The following is a 21,335-nucleotide window of genomic DNA, read 5'->3' as shown; positions in this document are numbered from 1 at the left end:
GGTTACACTGACAGATCGCAAGGGGTTCGCGAAAGAAGAGCTCATGTTTATCATCAGCGTACAGTAACGTTAGCTGTACGGGAGGACTTAATCACAGTCTGTGCCCCTTACTCGAGACTCCTGCCTCATATGTTCACTGGACAACATGGGTAATAGTTGAATTATGTCTTCATTATGATGGGAGATGTAGGTAGGTGACTGTACTCAACCCTTTCTTATCATTTACTAATTGCTGTGTGGCTTGTTCGCTTCCATCGTTCTCACAGTAACTATAATGGGCTAACGTTAGGCTTGTTATCATTAGCCAGCTAGCTGATGTTATCCCGTTGTACTCACTGACTGGATATCTAAATAACAGTGCATAACGTGACGTGCCGTTTGCGTCTGAATGTGTGTCATCTGCCACTTGCCTCACAAAGGCGATTTCATGACCTGACGAGATTATTTTGTTGAGATGGCATATTTTTGCTCGAGCGTGCGGAAGAGTACATTTTCACCCGGTCAATGTGGTGCTGCGGTCAGTTTACTCGTGGCAGTCAGTGATGACGACTACATGCAATGTTATGACATTGACAGTCCAACGGTTTGTAGCGACATCTAGTGTTGACTGTAGGATATGCAGTTAGAAAGAGAGTTGAAAATGAAATTACAAGTGTCATGATCAATTGTAGCACTACTTTTTCTTCCTATTATGGCTAAAGGGAGCACAAAGGTATCACAAACTGTGCGAGAGGCTCAGAAATAGTAAGGCTTTTGTAACAGAAAAATACTCTCAGCTTTGTCAGTGTCCAATCAGTGGAGGCATCTCTGTGCATTTTAGAATAAAAAATATATGCATAATAAAAAGTAAATGTTCATGTATTTTTTTTTATTATTTGAAATAGCACTGTCGCCTCACAGCAAGAAGCTTCTTGGTTTAAATTCAGTCTGAGGCCTTTCTGGATGTTCTTTCCACATCTGTATGGTGGGTTCACTCTCCGAAAACTCTTAACTTCCTCCCACAGGTCAAAGACATGCATGGGGTTAGATTAACTGGTGATCCTAAATTAGCTTCAAGTGTGAATATGAGTTTGAATAGTCTCTATGGGTTAGCCCTGCAATAGATTGGCAGCTTGTCCATACCCTGACTCTGACTGGGATAGGCTACAACTGCCCCCCCCCCCCCCCCCCCCCCCCACACACACACACACACACACACTTCACTCAAGGAAAGTGAAGGACTGGATGATCATTTTATTTAGCCTATAAAAGTACCTCTATCCTATAGGTTTATCTATACACTTTAGTGGTAATCTTAAAAATATATCCCTGTTAATCGAAAAATGCCAAATTGAATGTATTTTTTTTATGTGTGTATTTATTGTAAAAATTCTCCTATGAGGCCCTAGCACACTCCCTGGACTGCCGCTCTCACATAATTTCATTGTGTAAAACAAAAGACTTATATTGTATAATGTAAGTTACAGAAATACTGAGTGTATATCTGTACTAAACAGAACTGAGTCGTTGCAGTTTTCAGTTTAGTTTTTTGTTTGTTGTAAATCTAAAGATGTGCTATTTATTTGTTGCATACTGTACTTTTCTTTTTTAAATTTGGTTGTCCAGAATCACTCTAGAAGGCTTCTGTATGTTGTCAGTTTCTTCATTTGGCCATACAGCAGGAAAAAAAGTTTACTTTGTCACTGTGACAGGATGCAGCATCCCGTTGTATGTTGTGTTTGTACTCTTTGTCTAATGGCAACATGAACTCAAAAGTGTAACTGACTTATCAAATGTGTAAGTGCAAAATAATTGCTTGAACATTAATTTCCCCTTTCTATTTAATAACAATATTCATAATACAAGAATATGATTAGAACAATAATTTAACCTAAGAATATGATTTGACACATTAATCCTTCAAGGTCCTTTCAGATTATGGGTTTGTTTTTATGTTTTATTTATCTATCTATTTATTCATTTATTTTCGGTAGATTTCAGATGCGTGGGTGAGTTCTTATGATAGTGTTTATTGGGGATGTGATGTGCTGAGTAGTCCTTGGATGGATATTTATTAGTTATTAGTTGAGGTGTCATTGTCAGGTTATAGTTACAGAGCTTATGAAGTTAAATAGGAATCATTGCTTCGTCAAAACCGCCCACAGAAATTTACTTACTTTAAATTGATATTTGAACATGGTCGGGTTTTTTTCTCCCACACGACCTGAATGCAGCATAGTATCTTTCACTTGAACTCCCCTGCGTCCCTACACATCCCACAATGCTGTTCGACGTTAGCTTCATTCCTTTTACGTTTAGATATCAGCTGAGCTCGTGCTGCGCTGCAGTAGTGCGCGGGTGCCAGCGGATCGGGATCGGAGCAGCTCGGAGCTGCTCGGAGTCTCTCTGTCCGGGCTTGGACATCGTCTTAACCCGATAATCGGCTGAAGAAGGGGCTTTTAAAAAAGACAACAACAAAAAAGACCGCAAGAATGTGACTCTTAAATGTGCCCGTTTTTTTTATTTTTTAATCTCCGAAAACGACCCAGTTTCTGATCTAAACGATTTGATTTTTTTATATTATTATTTTCTTCATCATCTGCTCCCTCTGAACATACTTGGACCGTCCGGGGTTAGGATATTCTGTTTTTCTTTTCTTTTTTTCAATTTTTCCAACCGGTTTGGGCAGTAATATGTCCAGGCGAAAACAGACCAACCCCTTCAAAGTTAACTGTAGGTATTTCAGGTATTGTCTCTCTTACTATTTCACGAGTTTTATTGATGACACTTGCGCTATCCGTGTATACTTGGGTCGGTTGACATGATCACGCTGCGAGGCAAGCATTGTGAGTTTTCTCTCTCTCCGTGTGTGTTTGTTTGTTTGTTTTATCTATATTTGTAGGATATAAACATCGTAACTAATGATATTTGTGTTGCCAGACAGCTTTTAAAGAACCAGGAATTAGGCAAAAGGCAGTTTGGGGTTCAAAAGTTGTTTTTTGTTTTTATTTATTTATTTTTTGAGGTAGAGGTAGGTTAGGGTTAGCACTTTAATTGTGATGGTTAATGTGAGGGTAAGGGGTTAGGGAGTATTTTAACTCTATGAAGATTGTCCAAAAAGATATGCATGTGTATCATAGTTTAAAAATGCAGTCCCAGGACACCTACTGTTGCAGGAACTACCACAGAATTAGTTTTGAGTATTTTGGCAGGTGCTTTTGTGCATGCATTGAGTTTTGGGTTTGTTTGTTTTTTCATGGGTGGAAGTTGGATTTTGTGAGGTGGCTGTAAGTGTGATTGGTCCACATAGAGCCAATGCAAAGAGTGGTAACTTCCTTATCAGAATTCTTTGATTATTTGATAAACAAACATGTATTTTAAGTTTGAGTAAATCAACCCCCATTTACCAAGACTACTGGGTTTTTTTGGGGTTTTTTAAATATTACAGTCCTGGTGACTTTTCTTTGTATTGAAGGTAAAAACCTTTTTGGAATGTGCCAAAATGTGTATATTTGGGAACAGGTTTTGCCAAAATAACAGATAAAGCCATGAAATGTGGCAGGTTTGTAGTTGATGCCGAGCTGGTAAACTTGTGTGATCCAGCCCATGAGCCCTATAACTAGAGACCATCTTGCAGTGGGATCACACAAGTTGTGACACATGCCAGAATACTGACATTTAGACTCATTAGTACTAAGTATTCAGCACTCATGAGTTGGACCACACCCATCTTCTGACTTAACCGTTATTTCGCTGAAGAATACAGATATGTAATGTTTTGTGTCAGCGCCTTACAGCTTTTGTGACATTACTGCACTGGAAAAATTTGCCCACAGACACATATACAAACAACTGTCAGCATTTTCGAAATTCAGTTTGAGGTATCTCTATGGTACATTTTACCATGATGACACACACAGAATCACAAGTAGAAACCAATAATAGCTACTCTATCATGCTTGGTAATAATGCAGTAATAACCATGCATACTTAATGCCAGCGTGTTGACGGGTGATGCAGCCACTTTGATCCAATCTTAGTGCGGTCCCACTTGACCACAGTTATTATTTACAGGTATATGAAAACAAAAGAAACGGGCATGAAATGGGCAATAAATGCAGTGAGAGCAAGCTCAGGTCAGATGCACTCAACAGACTAGAAAATCAATAGTGACCATCTTGCAAGGTTTTTCCAGCATAATTTTAGTGTTTACCACACCACAGAAAAACCACTCGCACAGTGATAAAACTATCAGTCAGTTTTTATGTAGGGTTAAATTTAGTCTTTAACCCGACTCGCTTTTTCATTTATCAGTTGTTTAAAAATAACTAAGATATGTAAGATACCCAATACTCTCACCTTACCTGTATGTGGCGTCATCCCCAAAAGGCCAATTTTGAGCCAGGAAAAACCTTGTCTGGTGATCAGAAGGCATTACTACACTTTAATGCAAATACTCGCCGCACCACACACAATCTCAAACTCGGCCTCATTTAGATCTCATCTGTAAAGTTTTGTGTGTGTGTGATTAGTACTGTTGTTGGCACTGTCTTTCACTTCAGTTCAATTTTATTTATACAGTGCCAAATCACAACAACAAGCTACCCACAGACAGACAAACACCTGCCAAAGTACTCACACACATACAGGTACACAAGCTTATAACAATGCAAGCTACACTATTGCAGCATGTAATGACAAATAACTGAATGTGTTACATAATATGTGAAAGAGCACACTCCTGGTACATTTTTAAAAAGAATTTAAGTAGCCACTATCACTTGTATTTTAATAGTGGAGCTTATTACTTGTTGGTGCTGATTACAGGCTTAAAATATTTTTTATAAATATCTCTCCTTTAAGGCCGACAAGCTTATATTGACTAGAAATGTTGTGTGAAAGAATCTTTCAGTTAATTTAGGTATCAAGGCTTGTGGCTAACCATGTTTCTGGTTTCAGTTTTGAGATGTTATTTTTGTCAGTTATCTGCTCTTTTAAAAAAAAAAAAGTATGAGGCATTTAAAAAAACAAAACAAAAAACCCCCCACCTATGACTAAACCATGAACAGAAGGGACAGAGGTTTCAGCTTGTACAAACAGTAGCTATGCGTGCACTTGATTCAGTTTTCTCTGACAGCTCAGATTTAGGACAAGATTGCAGGAGAGCATTACTGAGCACACAAGCAGAAAGACTTCCCTTGTGTTGTATGCAAGAGTGTTTCTGTTATTTCCCCTTTCTTCCCTTATTGAATGATACGTCTAATATTTTTCTACTACACAAACACTTTTCATGCTTACTTTCTAATTCTGTTCAACATCTTAGTTTTCCATCCCAGATTTTAATTAAGATTTTATTTTAATGGTAAGCAGTCATCTGAATAAACAAACATCTGGTTTCTGTTGTTTATATGTGATGGTTTGCTGCTCATCTGTTAAATAATTTTTTAGCTAAATAGTAATTTCTTCCATTTAAAGAAGGGACCTTGGGCTTACTGGTCGCTTACAGTGTAATGCATACTGACTGGATTACTGACATTTGTTGACCAAATTCTATTTTAAAATAGTGTCATATTTTTATAAAGCACAGATAAATTTATTGAAGCAGATCTCAGGAGCTCTTGGGAGACCCTCTAATGTAGATATTTTGTTGGTGACTCATCTTCTACCAGGATGCTCTTGTCAGTGCTTACCCTGCTGACCTCTTATCTTAAGCTAGTTTTTGTCCACTGAAGGGGATTGCCCAGTGTAATCTACTGAAGTATGCTGCGACCCTCCTTTCTAAAGAGTTTGTTTAAACTTCTGGAGAAATGCATCTCACACTTGCTGCAGACCGCAGTCATCCCTGTGAGCTAATGAGCTCATTTGTTGCTCTGAAACACCTTTGAGAGTGAGCGAAAGGCCTCAGGAGGCCCCAAGACTGTTGTATAATATGTTGTTTGTTTTTTAAATTCTTGTGAGTGCAGAAGGACACCTTTTGCACACCAACTTTCATTCTTCCTCACCATGATTTGTTTTACCTGTCTTTTCTTGTGAGGTATGAATTGCATTCAAAGAGCTGTCCCCTTTGAGTGGGTCAGACCAGACAGACTGACAGACCAGACAGGCAGGGAGACAGTCTGACAGGCAGGCGGGCTGACACACATGCACATGCTCACACACACACACAAATGCACACACTCAGTAGTACGCACACACACACACACAAACACACACACAGGGAATTCCAGACAATGATACAACAGCGGTGTCTGTCTAGCTGTTAAGTTTGATGTACAACAATACTCAAGATTTTTATGCATTACATAAAAGTATTTTGTTTGGAGGTGGTGGTGCATACCCTCGTGGTGTCAAGTGGATGCCTGTCAGGGAAGTACAGTATATTTGTGTAACAGTATATGTGAGGCTTTGGTTTCATAATTTTTCTGTACCTAAATGTAGAAGTTCTGAAAACCTTTATTAGTATTAATTATAACAAATAAGGTGTTATTTCAGAATATTTCACATTATATATGTATTGTTGATCCAACTATGAAATTGAGTTCTCAGGTGGGGGGGCTGTTATGAATCCAACTTTGAGTCTCGTGTGGCTACAAGGTGTTTGTCAGTCTTGTAGTTGAAGCAAAATCCTAATCTAAACATGTAGGTTATTCGTGGTGAGAACTGATCCGATGTCTGGCCCACCGTCCTTGTTCTCCAGAAAGTCTGTGGACGTAAGAGGGGGGGGCCCCAGTACTTCTGCAGATTCAGACAGTGTTGTGTGTCTGCATGTGTGCGTTTTTGGAGGGGATGGCTGCTGAAAAGGAGAAGGAGGGGCCTTTGAATTCAACAGGACCCCCATTGCTCTGTGTTTGAGTAGAGTTTTGGCATTCTGTCTTTTGTCTGTTTTGTTTTGCGCGCTACCCCTCCGTCACCCTACCACCCCCGGCCTGCCCCCCCCCCCAACCAGCCCTCTCCCTCTTGTGTGTGTCTCTTGGCTGATGAGTTTGTCTCTTTGTCTGGATTCAGTCAGACACTGCGTCACCTCCTGCCTACAGACACACAGACTCAGAGATAACATCGCAGTGCTAGAGACTGAGGGAGCGAGGAGGGTGGGTAGTGGTGATGGTGGCGGCGGGGGGGAGCAAGGAGAGACAGATGTACAGACAGAACCGTAGCGGTGGGGGGATGGGTATCTCTCACACATCAATCATTGGCTATGTGCCGAGAAGCCAGCCTGTTGTAGTAGTTCACAGTTCAATACTCGGACCCACTCTAACGAATGCTTGGATTTCTGTGGGAAAAGTGCCCAAACTGTGTTCACATACCAACTTCTCACAAGTAGCCAAATGACTAGCTTTAAGATTATACTTCTGTCTTGCTCACACACACAATAAAAGAGAAAGTGTGTGTCTGTGCACCGTGCACAGTACCTCAGGATTGTGATGAATGCTGTAATTACTTCTGCCAGTCTCAGGTAACTGAAGTCAGGATCTCTCTCTCCCATCTTCTGATCTGTGTAAATGGAGAGGGAGCACACAAGGGAAGAAAATTGGATTTTAAGCTATCATTAATTTTCGCTATCTCAAGTGGTGATGTTCCTATGTGTGAATGCCAGAGGAGTTTTCACCAAGACTGCATCCAAAGGAGCAGTGCTGGCAGTTGAATGAGCATTTGCGGAGTCCAGTGTAATAAGAAGAAAAGTGAAGGGATTGCATCGCATCCTGCAGCCAAAAAGAGCCGCTGTGTACAATAAAGTGTGGCATCGCGGCAAGTGAAATGAGCTACATATGGGCTGTCATGGTGCAAAGCTTTATCCTCCCCCTCGGAGCTGATGGTAAAGATATAGAAGTAGACAGAGCTCCATATATAAGCTGGGAGGACAGAGGGCGAGCCAGGCTGTTCAGTGTGTGGGTGGTACTGAAGGAGAGAGAGAGAAACGGAGCAGCTAGGCAGTTAGCTGGAGGATAACAGTGCAGGCTGCTACCCCCGTGGGACTGCAGCATGGCTGTCGGAACAGCTAGCATGTATCTGTGATTGTATATGTGTGTAAAAATAGTGGGGGTTGGGATGCAAATGAAGTAAATGTGCATGCATATATGCAACTGGGCTTGTCTCGCTGCTTTTGTATGAATCCTGCTGCTTGTTGTATAGGTCATATAAAACCAGATGAATCTGCTAAGAAGTTCTTCTCAAGCTGATCGCGCCCCCAGAGTGCTAAGAAAAAGGTAGAATGGTTTCAATAATTTACTCTCTGGGACAGCTTTCTATCAGTTTTGCTCTGATTATAGGTTTTGTTTTCATTAGCGTGTTATATTTCTGCAATAATCTCAAGATTTTTTTAATTGTAATTGGATGGCGTGATCCACATTAAGTGTGATCAAACCATAGAACTTCAGCAATAGGTGAAACCACTTCTATTAAAAGATTTAAAGATTTATACCTTCTTGTGATACACTACAGTAGCGGATGCTGTAATGAAGTTGCTATGGAGATAAAGCTTTCATATGCCGGGTACAATGTATGGGTAGAGACAGTTGCTCAGAATCGTTTTCTTTTTGTGCCCAAGGCAGGACAAAATTTCAAGGTATACCTATAAAAGAAGCCTCATTTGGAATATCATCAGTTCTTCTGATTGTGCAGTCAGGTGAAGATATTTTTGAGCAAAAAGCCTTCAGTTCTTTTTGTGCTTCACTATAGGCTGCACTAAACTCATCAGATTCTGTCATACACAATCCAACAGGCAGTCTTGTTGTCCCTGGTTCTGATCCAGCATCTGCTGAAGTGGAGATTTCTCTCTGAAGTTATGTCAGGATTCCAGGTGCCTCTTTAGCTTCCTTGGCAACATGTTGGCATTTTTAACTCCTTCCAACAACAGCTGCAGTCAGGCTGAAGGCCAGTGACTGTCAGTCATGGCTTTTTAATATTTAACTGCACAAAAAGTATACCTGCAGTACTATTAAGGCACACTATTATGGCCCAAGATTTTGACGCATAGAACCAGATGGTAGTAGTTGTCCTCTGTATAAGATTATTGTTCTATCAATGTCCAGGATATGTTAGGGACACATCCTCATTTGTATTTCTCAGCATCTTTATGTGTTGTGACTTTTTGCTTACAATACAGGGAGTGCAGAATTATTAGGCAAGTTGTATTTTTGAGGAATAATTTTATTATTGAACAACAACCATGTTCTCAATGAACCCAAAAAACTCATTAATATCAAAGCTGAATGTTTTTGGAAGTAGTTTTTAGTTTGTTTTTAGTTTTAGCTATTTTAGGGGGATATCTGTGCAGGTGACTATTACTGTGCATAATTATTAGGCAACTTAACAAAAAACAAATGTATACCCATTTCAATTATTTATTTTTTACCAGTGAAACCAATATAACATCTCCACATTCACAAATATACATTTCTGACATTCAAAAACAAAACAAAAACAAATCAGCGACCAATATAGCCACCTTTCTTTGCAAGGACACTCAAAAGCCTGCCATCCATGGATTCTGTCAGTGTTTTGATCTGTTCACCATCAACATTGCGTGCAGCACCAACCACAGCCTCCCAGACACTGTTCAGAGAGGTGTACTGTTTTCCCTCCTTGTAAATCTCACATTTGATGATGGACCACAGGTTCTCAATGGGGTTCAGATCAGGTGAACAAGGAGGCCATGTCATTAGTTTTTCTTCTTTTATACCCTTTCTTGCCAGCCACGCTGTGGAGTACTTGGACGCGTGTGATGGAGCATTGTCCTGCATGAAAATCATGTTTTTCTTGAAGGATGCAGACTTCTTCCTGTACCACTACTTGAAGAAGGTGTCTTCCAGAAACTGGCAGTGGGACTGGGAGTTGAGCTTGACTCCATCCTCAACCCGAAAAGGCCCCACAAGCTCATCTTTGATGATACCAGCCCAAACCAGTACTCCACCTCCACCTTGCTGGCATCTGAGTCGGACTGGAGCTCTCTGCCCTTTACCAATCCAGCCACGGGCCCATCCATCTGGCCCATCAAGACTCACTCTCATTTCATCAGTCCATAAAACCTTAGAAAAACCAGTCTTGACATATTTCTTGGCCCAGTCTTGACGTTTCAGCTTGTGTGTCTTGTTCAGTGGTGGTCGTCTTTCAGCCTTTCTTACCTTGGCCATGTCTCTGAGTATTGCACACCTTGTGCTTTTGGGCACTCCAGTGATGTTGCAGCTCTGAAATTTGGCCAAACTGGTGGCAAGTGGCATCTTGGCAGCTGCACGCTTGACTTTTCTCAGTTCATGGGCAGTTATTTTGCGCCTTGGTTTTTCCACACGCTTCTTGCGACCCTGTTGACTATTTTGAATGAAACGCTTGATTGTTCGATGATCACGCTTCAGAAGCTTTGCAATTTTGAGACTGCTGCATCCCTCTGCAAGATATCTCACCATTTTTGACTTTTCTGAGCCTGTCAAGTCCTTCTTTTGACCCATTTTGCCAAAGGAAAGGACGTTGCCTAATAATTATGCACACCTGATATAGGGTGTTGATGTCATTAGACCACACCCCTTCTCATTACAGAGATGCACATCACCTAATATGCTTAATTGGTAGTAGGCTTTCGAGCCTATACAGCTTGGAGTAAGACAACATGCATGAAGAGGATGATGTGGACAAAATACTCATTTGCCTAATAATTCTGCACTCCCTGTACACCCTGTACCGGGGCAGGTCCACCACAGGCGAATCAGATCTGGGTGTTTGTCCCTAACATCTTGTCGCACAGCTGGGGTCTTTCCTCCTCATCCACAGCCATTGACTGCAGCGCTAAGCAATCCCTGGAATCACCTTGAAGGTGGTGGCATAGGGTTTGGCTGTGCATCTCCAAGTGTTTAATAAGTTTAACTGTGGAATGCTAAACTGTTGCTATCCAGCCTCAATGCTCTGCATCTGATTTCAGCTGAGTGTGTCACAGCTTTTTCCCATGGTACTTTTAGTTCTATAAAGTAGACAATACAGAGAGTGGTGGACCAAAGTACCAGATCTGGTCTTTGGGCAGAAGCAACTATTTCTGATGGGATTATAAGCTGTTGACCTGTATCAAAGAACATTTTCTAGTAACAACCTCCTTCAAAAGTCTTCCTGGTCAGTGATGGAGGGTATTTTTGTCATTGTTCTTAAAGTGGCAGTGGTGCTGCTCTTTTGGCATTGATAGACAGAGACTTCAGCACCTGGTTGTGTCTCTAAGTATACCTGCCTTGACAAAGGCTCACTTTAATTAAAGTCATGATGTGCCTGAGTGCGTTTCCAGTTGATTGTCCCTTTATTCAATATTTCCCACTTCATCCACTTTTGCTGTTGGGCTTCTAAGATTAGCAAATCTTGCAGCCGCCTCCTGCCACTGGAGTAGAGCAGGGCGATATGGCCAAAAATATTTATCACGATATATATTTGAAAATTTGCAATAACGATATAACCGACGATATAATTGATGCGAGACAAAATACAACTCCACAACATTACTAGCGCAAAAAGACAACCTTCCATTTATTTTCACTTAAGAAGCTGGTTTTTATGTACATTAAAGCTTTATAAAAATGTAACAGTGCAAATGCAAATTCCTTGCTGAAAGTTTAACCAAAAGGCATTTCCAGTAGAAATGGGCTGACATATCCTGAGCATAACCATGTATAATATCCACTGAAGTTAAAAAGAGGTGCTTTGCAACATTAAACTGCAGTGTGCAGTACGTATTTTTCGGACCATAAGGTGCACGGGATTATAAGGCACATTAAGCGAAACAAAGCAGTCAGATAAATCAAACTTTATTAAACTCATTCTTCTTGCTTCCTCCACTTCTGTACCATTGTTTCATTAATGTTGAATTCTCTGGCAGCTGCTCTATTCCCATGTTGTTGCAGTATATTAATGACTAACCTGGTATTGTGGATGGATTATCTCAGTTGTTCTCCTGACTGAAGTTTGGTCCGTTTACAGCATCCTGCCATGCGATTGCATTTGTCTCTAACCATGAAGAACCTTCACGTTAACTTTTATAAGTGGAAAAGTGTTAGTGTTCGTCCTCCAGCTTCACTGTTTATGTTATGCTAACATAGCTGTGTCGCTAGCGATCACGTAGCACATCATTATATACCAGCTAGCCCAACTTCAGTAACCCTACAAACGTCACTGCTGTTTAGTTTCCTGTCTTCATTTATGTTGGAAGTGATAGCAGAGCTGTACGTTTGATTTTTTTCAGAAATCTCTCAGTCAGAACATGCAATATCATGCTTAGGTAACTAGCGAAACTAGCGAGCTAACTTCCGCTAGCTTCCTGCTAACTTCTAACTCCGTTAAATGTAATAACTTTTGTTTTCATGGATGCCTGGAAGTTAAACTTTATAGTTACACCTGGTAAAGCAGCAATGCTGATCGTTTTATTAAAGATGAAAGAATTTAGACAGTTTTTAACTCTAAGTGATGCTGCAGTGTTGTTTGACCTGAAGCATACGGAGTTTAGGACCCAGATTACTCCCAGATTTAAGAGCATCTTAGTCCGACAAATATGACAATAACAACGGCCGCTTGCATGTTCTGCAAAAAATGTGCTTTGTTGTGTATCTGACGGACAAACACCAAAACAGTTCCACATCACGGAAGTTGCACCATTTTTACAAACCAATTCTGGTTCATCTGTTTCACTCAACAATCGGCCATGTGCGTATGAAAACAAAGGCACTGCGCATGCGCGTTTTACTCCCATTCTATCGCGATATTTCATTTTCCTATCGTTGCCTAACATTATACCGGTATTACCGTGAAGGGTATAATATGGCCCAGCCCTACACTGGAGTTCTAAAACTACCAGCTTTCGCCATTTTCCTTTGTTCCACAAGGGTCTATCTGGAAACAGGCCCACTCCTACTCTCCTTTGCTGAATGTAGCTCCCAATCTTAGAAGGATGGAGTGCTGATTTAGCCTGTAGTACAGTTTCTGTTGGTGTCCATTTCCAACATGTTGTTAATACTGGCATGACGGGTCTTATGGTTGTGTCTCAAGACTATGAGAAGGTCAACTCCAGTCTTGTCTTGAAGCCTAGTTTGAAAGAGCTTGTTGGCTTTTTCTACATGTACCACAAGTGAGAAAGTCAACTTTTCAAGAATCTTACCGACGGTCCTTCTACTGTCTTTTTATCTCCAGGGCCATTCCACACTTCAACCATCACAGGACTCCAGCACACTATTAACATGGATGGCAGAGACGAATTCACAGAGGACAGTGAATGCTGCAGCAACAACTCCCAGGAAGTCCAAGGGCAGGATAGCTTCTCAGGTACAGGATGGAGGGAAGGGTCAGGGAAGGACTGTTGGACTCTGTAGGAATGTCCTTGGAATGAGGGGTGTTAGTGAGAATAAGCCCTGCCCTGTGTTTTGTTGTCTGTCCGTATTGATAGGGCTGTGTTTGCCTCCATAGAAGACAGCGATAGTGACCCAGAAAACCACGGCGAAGACTCGTCCTCCAACACCTCTGCTGACGACCACATGACCACCAAGAGAACGCAGTGTCTCCTACAAGGAGCAGGAGTCAAAGAGGTGAGAGGGCTGCTAATTTAGACACCTTCACTCCAGTGTTTGTTATGATGGTGCTTTGAATGGCAATAATGTTTATTTCATTCTAACAAATACAAAAAAGGAACACGCACAAAGGTTGTGGTAAGGTTCTCATAACTGGAAAAATAATTTTATCTATTTCTCACTGTGTACGTCTTTGAAAACAACTTCTTGGCACATCATCAATTGGTTTGAACACAACTTATGCATTACACTAGAAGAGACCATACTGGTAACGTTGTGGTGTGGAATAAACACACAAACAAAACACGACAGAGATTAAAAAAAAAAATGAAGACAAGTATCTGCCCTGCATCTGTTTGATTATGAAATATGTGGTTTATAAACGAGTTGGTAGGCGTGAGAAGAATTTATCAACTCTCATCCATCAGTCGTGCATGAAAAACAAGTCAATGTGAACCGTAATTTGCATCTAGATGCCCACCCTGTCATCTGCTCCAGTTTTATGATGTTTAATTAGGTTCATGCATCTGTGAATTTAAAGCTAATGTGCTGTGCTAGAGAATATTGCAGATATTTCTCCTGAGATAACCGGAAAGGAAGTAGTGATATTTCACCAAAATCTTTCTATTTGTATGCAAAATAACAATTAACATAATAAACTTTTGACATTTTTGTTTTATTACTTTGAAAAGATAAAAGTGAAAATGATAAATAATCAGTTAAAAGACATCACTAATATAGTAAAAGTGTGGGGGGAGTAGTGGGCTACCTACTTAGTACATCTACAGGAGCCATGGAAACCCATGCCATGAAACCACATGCAGTTACTGAATCAGCAGAGCGTTGGTGAATTTTATGCACTGCTCTGTAACTTTACATGATCTGTCACATTCACAGATGAGTTGCTGTGGTTCCTAAAAGCTTCCACTTTGCAATAATACAGCTTACAGCTGATCGTGACTGTTTGTGAGGGAAGAAATTTCATGAACGGACTTGTCCTCGCAACGCTGGCGTCATTTTACAGCAACACACATGAATTCAGAGAGCAAACCATTTTTTCACAAATGTTTGTAAAGGCAGACCATATGGCTGTTTGATTTTTTTAGACCTGTGCAATGGTTCGAGAACACCTGGATTCAAAGATGAAGAGGTCTGGCCCAATATTTTTATTCAAAAGTGCCCTTTGAGTTATTAAACACCCCCAGGTCCAACCAATATGTTTTCTGCCTGCACCTTCTGTTTGAAAATGTTCTGTGAGTCACATCTGTCTCAGCACACAGTGTGATGTCACTGTCAGTGAGTCACCGGGACTTGTGGGAATTTTGCTCAGTCATGCACTCAACACATCTTCATCCACTTGTGAAAATGCTTCAGACCAAAACAAGGCCTCTTTTACGTTTTAACTGCCATCATACAAATTGGAAATCTTAATTTAATAAATAACTCAGAATTCAGATTTGTGATTTACAACTGTAAGATGTAGGTGTAAAATCATTTGAATGTAGTGTTAATGTGCTTCTGAAACGAGTTTAAATGGTTCTTGACTTTCCTCAGGAGAGCGAGGAAGGGGGAGAGCACAGCAACAACTTTGTTTGTCCTCTCTGCCCGCTGGATTTCAGCAGCCCAGATAAGCTCATCTCCCATGTCTACCAGGTGAGAATAACATCGTCTCACCTGCCCCGATCTAGTACAGAACCAAAAAAAGAAATGCAATTTTCAAAGCCGTGTGGCAGCAGCCTATCTGCTCTGCAATCTGTCTACTTTGTCATATAGCTGCATAGTTTTGTTTTTTAAACTCTGTATGCTGTTTGCATTTATACTACCATGCATAACAACCACAGCATCAATTATAACTGTTGCAGACATGAATTTAAATATTATAATTTTACTTTTCAAGTTCATAATATTTTAAATGTATATTTCCTTTGTTATTTTTTTCTTTTGCAAACATATTGCAAACTGATAATCGCCTGCAATACAAAGTTATTATATCTTTTAAGTTTGCTGCTTTTCTCATCTCTGTTTGCTGTCTTGTAACAGCACACGACTATGATGAGCAACACCAAGAGCTATGTGTGCCCAGTGTGTGGGCGAGCCCTGAGTTCGCCCGGCTCACTTGGACGCCATCTTCTCATCCACTCCGAGGACCGCCTCTCCAACTGCGCTGTCTGTGGTGCACGCTTCACAGACACCAACAACTTTAACAGGTTGAGCTCATCTCTGCTGTAGCTCTCATCTCAGGTCTTAAATGCAGATTGAATATAGATGTTGTGATAAAATTATACTAACCGGGTCCTGAAGTTTCTGTGTTTATTTAGTGCTTATTATTTAATTATGTCATTTATCTTAAAATTTTTTAAAACAATATCTCATATGTGGTCCCTTTATGACAAGGTGAAAAGACACCACTGATTCAGAAGGATGAGCTATTTAAAATGAGGCCTTTTAATTTTTCTAGTATCTAAAAATTGATTCTGGCAGGAGTGTAATGTAGAAACATAAAAAACTGCATGCTACTTTTTTCTTTCTTTTTTTTTAAAGACAAACCTTTTCTTTTGTCGAACCTTTGAAAATATAAATTGAGTAAAAAGAAGTCACATTTTCTCTTTAATACATTATAATAGAATGAGAAAGAGCAATGGTTTTCCAAGTGTGGGATTAGACAGAATGCAGAGCATGAGGGATGAATAAAATTAGTACTGCAATGACAGATTTAATGGAAATAAACTTGCGTGTTGCTTAGCAACTACCATTACATTTCTAATTTAAACAGCACTGACAAGGTCAGGACGCATTGTAGAAGGAGAAGCAGTGTGAAGTGATGAAAAGGAGAAAAGAGAAAAGTCATGAAGCATTACAGTTGGCAGAAGCATTTGCTGCTAAGTTTGGAAAAATAAAACATAAATACTTGTTATTCTAAAGAGAGACAAAAAAAGGTGTATCTTAGATGTACGTGGAAAAGCTGTTTCATGTTGTTCCAGCCAGCTACAATAAAGTAACATAACCAGCATCTGGCAACCAGTGTTTTCTGAACAGTCACCTCCTCTGAGGCTGTTAACAGCCTGTTAAACTTCTCTCCAGAGAGCTAGCCAGAGTTCATTTGACGCATGGCCCTTATTCCTCTCTGAAGCAAAAAAGTTTGGGAAACGACTAACATGGAATCAGTCATCTCTTCCCATTGCAGCAAAGTGGTTTCAAGTCATGTAACTCATCGCAGCTTGACAGAAGCTAAATTTTACTGTTGCCTAAAATATGTGACCATACGAGCCAGGCTAACAAAAATTCAAGGCAAAAACAATGCCTGTCAGTCTGATGTATGAAGCCTTTGTTGCAGGCTGGTGGAAAAAAATCCCTGCGGGGTGAAATCTCGGATTTCAGACTGCTCTGAACACTTAGTTTCAGATAGTTTAGTGTTTTTTTTTCCTCCTGCTCTTGTCTCTGTGTAACGTAAGCGAGAGAGTATATCACAGATATCGTGATCTCAGGCACGCTGTGGCTGTGTGCACAGAAACCCCACCAGCTGTTCAAAACTCAGATGAAAGTTAGTTTATAGTGACGGTGAGAGAGCTAAAAGCATTTTACTTAGACGCAGTATAAAATGAATACGTTTATTTTTAACAGGAAACAAATCTCGTCTAGGAGACCTCAAGTGAAAGGCTCTATGATCCCCACATTAAAGATTTAGACAGGAGCAAGCTTTCTATCAGGGATCTAATGCTTCCCTGGAAGAGTCCAGACCACTTAAAAAAAAAAAAAAAAAAAAAAAAAAAAAAAAAAGGATGTTTACCTGATTCATGTTTCCTGTCGTAGGGAGAAGCTTAAAGAAGTCCTCGACACAACTAGGATGGATTTTACTGGGGGAAGGGACACCAGTTCCATGTCCCAGTCCCTCTCGAGCAGCCCCATGAGCAGCCCGGGCCCCTGCACTGACTCTTGCCATGGACTGGGCCCTAGTCCCAGTTCGTGTCAGGGTCCTTGCCCGTGTCAAGCAACTAACCCCAATCCCAACCTATGTCAAGCCCAACGTTCCTGCCAAGGGCAGGGTCATATCTCAAGCCAGTGTCAAGGCCCCAGACCATGTCATGGCCCTGGGCCAGGATCAGGACCGTGCACAGACCAGGGACCCGCATTTCCCTCACTGCCCGATAGTCTCCTCTCTGAAGGGCCATCCCTCGCCTCAATCCCTGATGCACTCAACTCCTCCTCTTCAGGCCTTCCTCCTATCCCTGATATCCTGAGCCCTATGCCAGTGTATCCTGCCGGAGTGCTGCTGGTGTGCAACAGCTGCGTGGCTTATCAGCAGCTAGTGGCGGCCCAGTCACCGATGCGAAAATGGGCTCTGCGTCGGAAGAACGAGCCCTTGGAGGCCCGACTGCAGCGTCTGGAGCGTGAGCGCACGGCAAAGAAGAACAAGCGGGCGTGTGAGACAGAAGAAGAGAGGGAGCTGAGGCGGCTGCGGGACCGCGAGGCCAAGCGCATGCAGAGGATGCAGGAAACGGAGGAGCAGCGGGCACGCAGGCTGCAGAGGGACAGGGAGGCCATGCGATTAAAGAGGGCCAACGAGACACCAGAGAAGAGGCAGGCCAGGCTGATCCGCGAGAGGGAGGCAAAGAGGATCAAGCGACGGCTGGACAAGATTGACCCTGCTCTGAGGACACAGATAGAGCACGATCCTGCAGCCATGGCTGCCCTCACAGCAGACATGAGTCTCTTCCAGTTTCCCTGCCCTATGCCTGTCCCCTCCATTGATAATGGTCTATTCATGAAGCTGCCCTAGTGGGTCCAGGCCAATCGGGTGAGGGCAGAATCCAGTTGGCTTCTCGCAGCATCATTAACCTCTGCACTGCGCCATCAGGCTGCCTGTTCACAGAGAACCATTCCTAGCTGGTTTCCTCTCAGCTCGATCTGCGTCGAACAGCTTCGCACACAAGCTGCTTTGTTAAATACAACAAAAACTTCTTCAACGTCTTTTTTTAAACAGCCTAGAAAACCTTGGGAACAGGGATGAGAATGTTTCTTATTGTATGGATGATGACATAAGAGCATGTTGTAAAGAGATTTTATCTGTTGCGTCAGTGGACTAGCAGATTTAACACAGTTCATACTCATAGGAGCAGTTACACTTCCTTTGAGGGGACAAAAAAAAATCATTTGCACATGGACCTTCAGTGACAGGAGAGGGGACTTTGTAGCCACAGTCCCCTCTCCTTTCTGGTCCACTCCGCCAGCCCAGTGACTCTGATTTCCAGGTAGCTACACCTCTCTTCAAGCTGCTACCATGGGTCCCTGGGAAGTGTTCAGTCAAACTACTACCTCAGCTGGCGCCGTGGACGCGCCCTCTGTCCTGTGGCTTACTGCGTTCCAACTCCAAGCTTCCAAAGCTCTATATGTACTGTACACTACTACCGAGGATGCAGGTCATTTTTGTTTGTTTTCTTTACATTGTTATGTTTGTATTGATCATTCAGGCACTTTAATAGGACACACACATTCACAAGTGATTTTAAAAACAAGAGGCGTTATAGATTCTGACATAAAGTTTGAATGAATGTCCTATTGAACGTGTTCAGTGTTGAGCTACATTCCTCTTATTTCTGAGTTTTACATCTCAATGCAGTCCACCTTTGTATATTCTCTTTGCCAAGATACGACTCTCGCGTCTTTACGCTCCGAACATTTTTGCCAATGTCATTTATATTTTGACTTTCTTTTACAGAGGTTTTCTCTGGCTCTTAAAAAACAACAAAAAAGTAAAGTCATAAAGTCTGTGCTGCTGTTATTGTACTGTAAAATACATTAGTTACCTCTTATATGTTTGGGCTCATTGCATTGAGGAATATTCTATTCCTGTAAGTGGTTGCAAAGAAACAGTACACAACATGTTACCCGTTGACCTCAGAATTTGTCGCATTACTTGAATTCTGCCCTAAAAGATGCATTCGTTTTCCTCATGAGCGGGTTCCGACATGGTGGGTTTTTACCGTCATACGGGAAATCGTACATAGATAATGCAACCTCTGCTTTGTGCAATTTGTGTAGCATCCACATGTATTGTAAGGCTGCAGTACCTTCAAGATGTGTAAACAGTACCACTTAAATTATGTTTTATATCTGCAAGTCACTTTTATGGAGTCACATGACAAGTGGAAATTGTTCTAAACACTTTTTTTGTTTGTTTCCTTCATCTGTTACTGAGCACTGGGGCTAACTTCACGGCACATACAGCCCATACCAGGAGATTCATTAACCTCATTCCAGCACATATTTATGCAATATGATGTGAATATATATATATATATATCTGGTTTTTTTTTTCTTGTAAAAGTGTTTTGAGGTGTTTTGTTGATTTACAAAATGTTAAAATTAGAGGCCATGGTTGGATAACCCTTGTTTAATTTCCTGCCTGTTACCTCCACTTCTTGTCTTTGCTTATCCAGATGGAAACATTTAACAGTGTCAAATGAGCAGTTTCAGAAGTACTCTTTAAAGAAGAACGAGCAGCGGTTCTGTTTGAGTCACTCCTAGACAAGCCGCAACCCACCTGGCTGTTAGTTCCAGCAGGTTTAATGAAGAAAAAACAAAAGACCAAAAAATTAAAGGGAGTTTTGGTTTTATCCTCAGAGGCTTTTTTCTAGGAGTGCATCAAACCTCTATGCAACAGATGTTATTTATTAAAGGAAATTAATTCACTTTTCACTGAAACTATGCAGAATGCGACCTCAATTTTAAACAGACTTCAAAGCAAACAGTTCAGCTACTCAGGCAGTTTAACTCAGAGGGCTCAGGGCCTGGATACGGCACCCCAGCCCATAAGAATCATTTGTAGACCTGTCATGCAAACAGAACAGTTTTAGGCAGTTTTGGGACTTTTAGTAGAGACATTTTTGTCTTTTTTTGAGAGATGTTTCCTCTTCCTAGTTCAGCACAAAAAGCAACAGGGTTTCACTGCCATCCTTCTCATTATACACTCTACCAAGGGCAGATCAGTGTTCTCAACAAAGGCTTCAGGTGTCGTCTCTTTCTCTCAGAATATGAATACTGGGTATTCTCAGAGGTTGCTCTTTGAAATTGCTGTGACCCTGTTTGTCCTACAACTTCACTTACTAGTTGAAAGGAAGTTCTGTGGACTCTGACGTGGCGCTGTTCTTTGGCAGCAGCGCTCTCTCAGTGTGGATTAGGTAAAAACACTGCATGTCCTGAAACTGCACTCGTCCTAGAATGGTTCAACATGAGCTTGTGTTCTGTTTGTTTATGCCTGCCTGTTTTTTACAGTTTAATCGAAAAATGTTTCAAGATGTTGGCCTTTCTATATTCTATCAGGATTTTCTCTCAATGTCCATGTTTACAAAAGAAGTCTTTCTGATCAAGGCCAAATGAATGAGCTAAACTGCTAATGACAACATGCTAGTTGTGATATCAATGCATTCTGACTGGATGGCACTTTGGGGGACGCCATCCTCTGTTACTGGAATAACAGATGTACAGACCGTGACGAAACCTGGATAAGAATGTGGAAATAAACATTGAATTTATTATAATGTTGGTTTGCAGCATTGTTTACATTTTTTGCATTGTTTTTTTTTTCCTACAAAGCACTGCATAAGATCAGTTCTGTTGTTTCCAAACCTTGAGCCCCTGCAGCCCATTGTCTTCATTAATCATTAACAAGGGGAAGCATTTAGGTTTCAAGAATCAAACTAAAGTAAAAGCACAATCTCACCTGCAAATTGTGTTTATACATGAATCATTAGTTCAACTTAAACTCGCTGCATTACCACCCTGGTCATTCATTGTTTTAGCTGAAGTGGCTTTGTCCTCCCAGGAGAACCTGAC

The 21,335-nt window shown here is 41.2% G+C and overlaps 1 protein-coding gene across 5 annotated transcripts; it reads left to right on the top strand.

Moving 5' to 3' along the window:
* The first annotated feature begins 17 nt into the window (after positions 1–17).
* Positions 18–21,064, top strand: znf821 (zinc finger protein 821). 5 transcript variants are annotated; one of them, XM_085453582.1, is made up of 6 exons: positions 18–149; positions 13,129–13,260; positions 13,402–13,520; positions 15,057–15,155; positions 15,543–15,709; positions 17,313–21,064. In XM_085453582.1, the coding sequence occupies exons 1-6, from the start codon at positions 146–148 to the stop codon at positions 18,277–18,279; spliced, it is 1,488 nt and encodes a 495-aa protein (XP_085309708.1). In that variant the 5' UTR covers positions 18–145; the 3' UTR covers positions 18,280–21,064. The 5 variants fall into 5 exon arrangements, with proteins under 5 accessions (XP_085309708.1, XP_085309700.1, XP_085309692.1 ...); XM_085453574.1 differs by having other exon boundaries at positions 19–190; XM_085453566.1 differs by lacking the exon at positions 18–149 and adding an exon at positions 2,290–2,712 and having other exon boundaries at positions 13,405–13,520.
* The last annotated feature ends 271 nt before the right edge of the window (positions 21,065–21,335 follow it).

This window comes from Copadichromis virginalis, linkage group LG1 (genome assembly GCF_057382275.1).
Source record: "Copadichromis virginalis isolate Kocher_CV1m ecotype Utaka linkage group LG1, C_Virginalis_male_GT1.1, whole genome shotgun sequence".
NCBI lineage: Eukaryota > Metazoa > Chordata > Actinopteri > Cichliformes > Cichlidae > Copadichromis > Copadichromis virginalis.
This window is presented reverse-complemented; position numbering and strand designations above follow the sequence as displayed.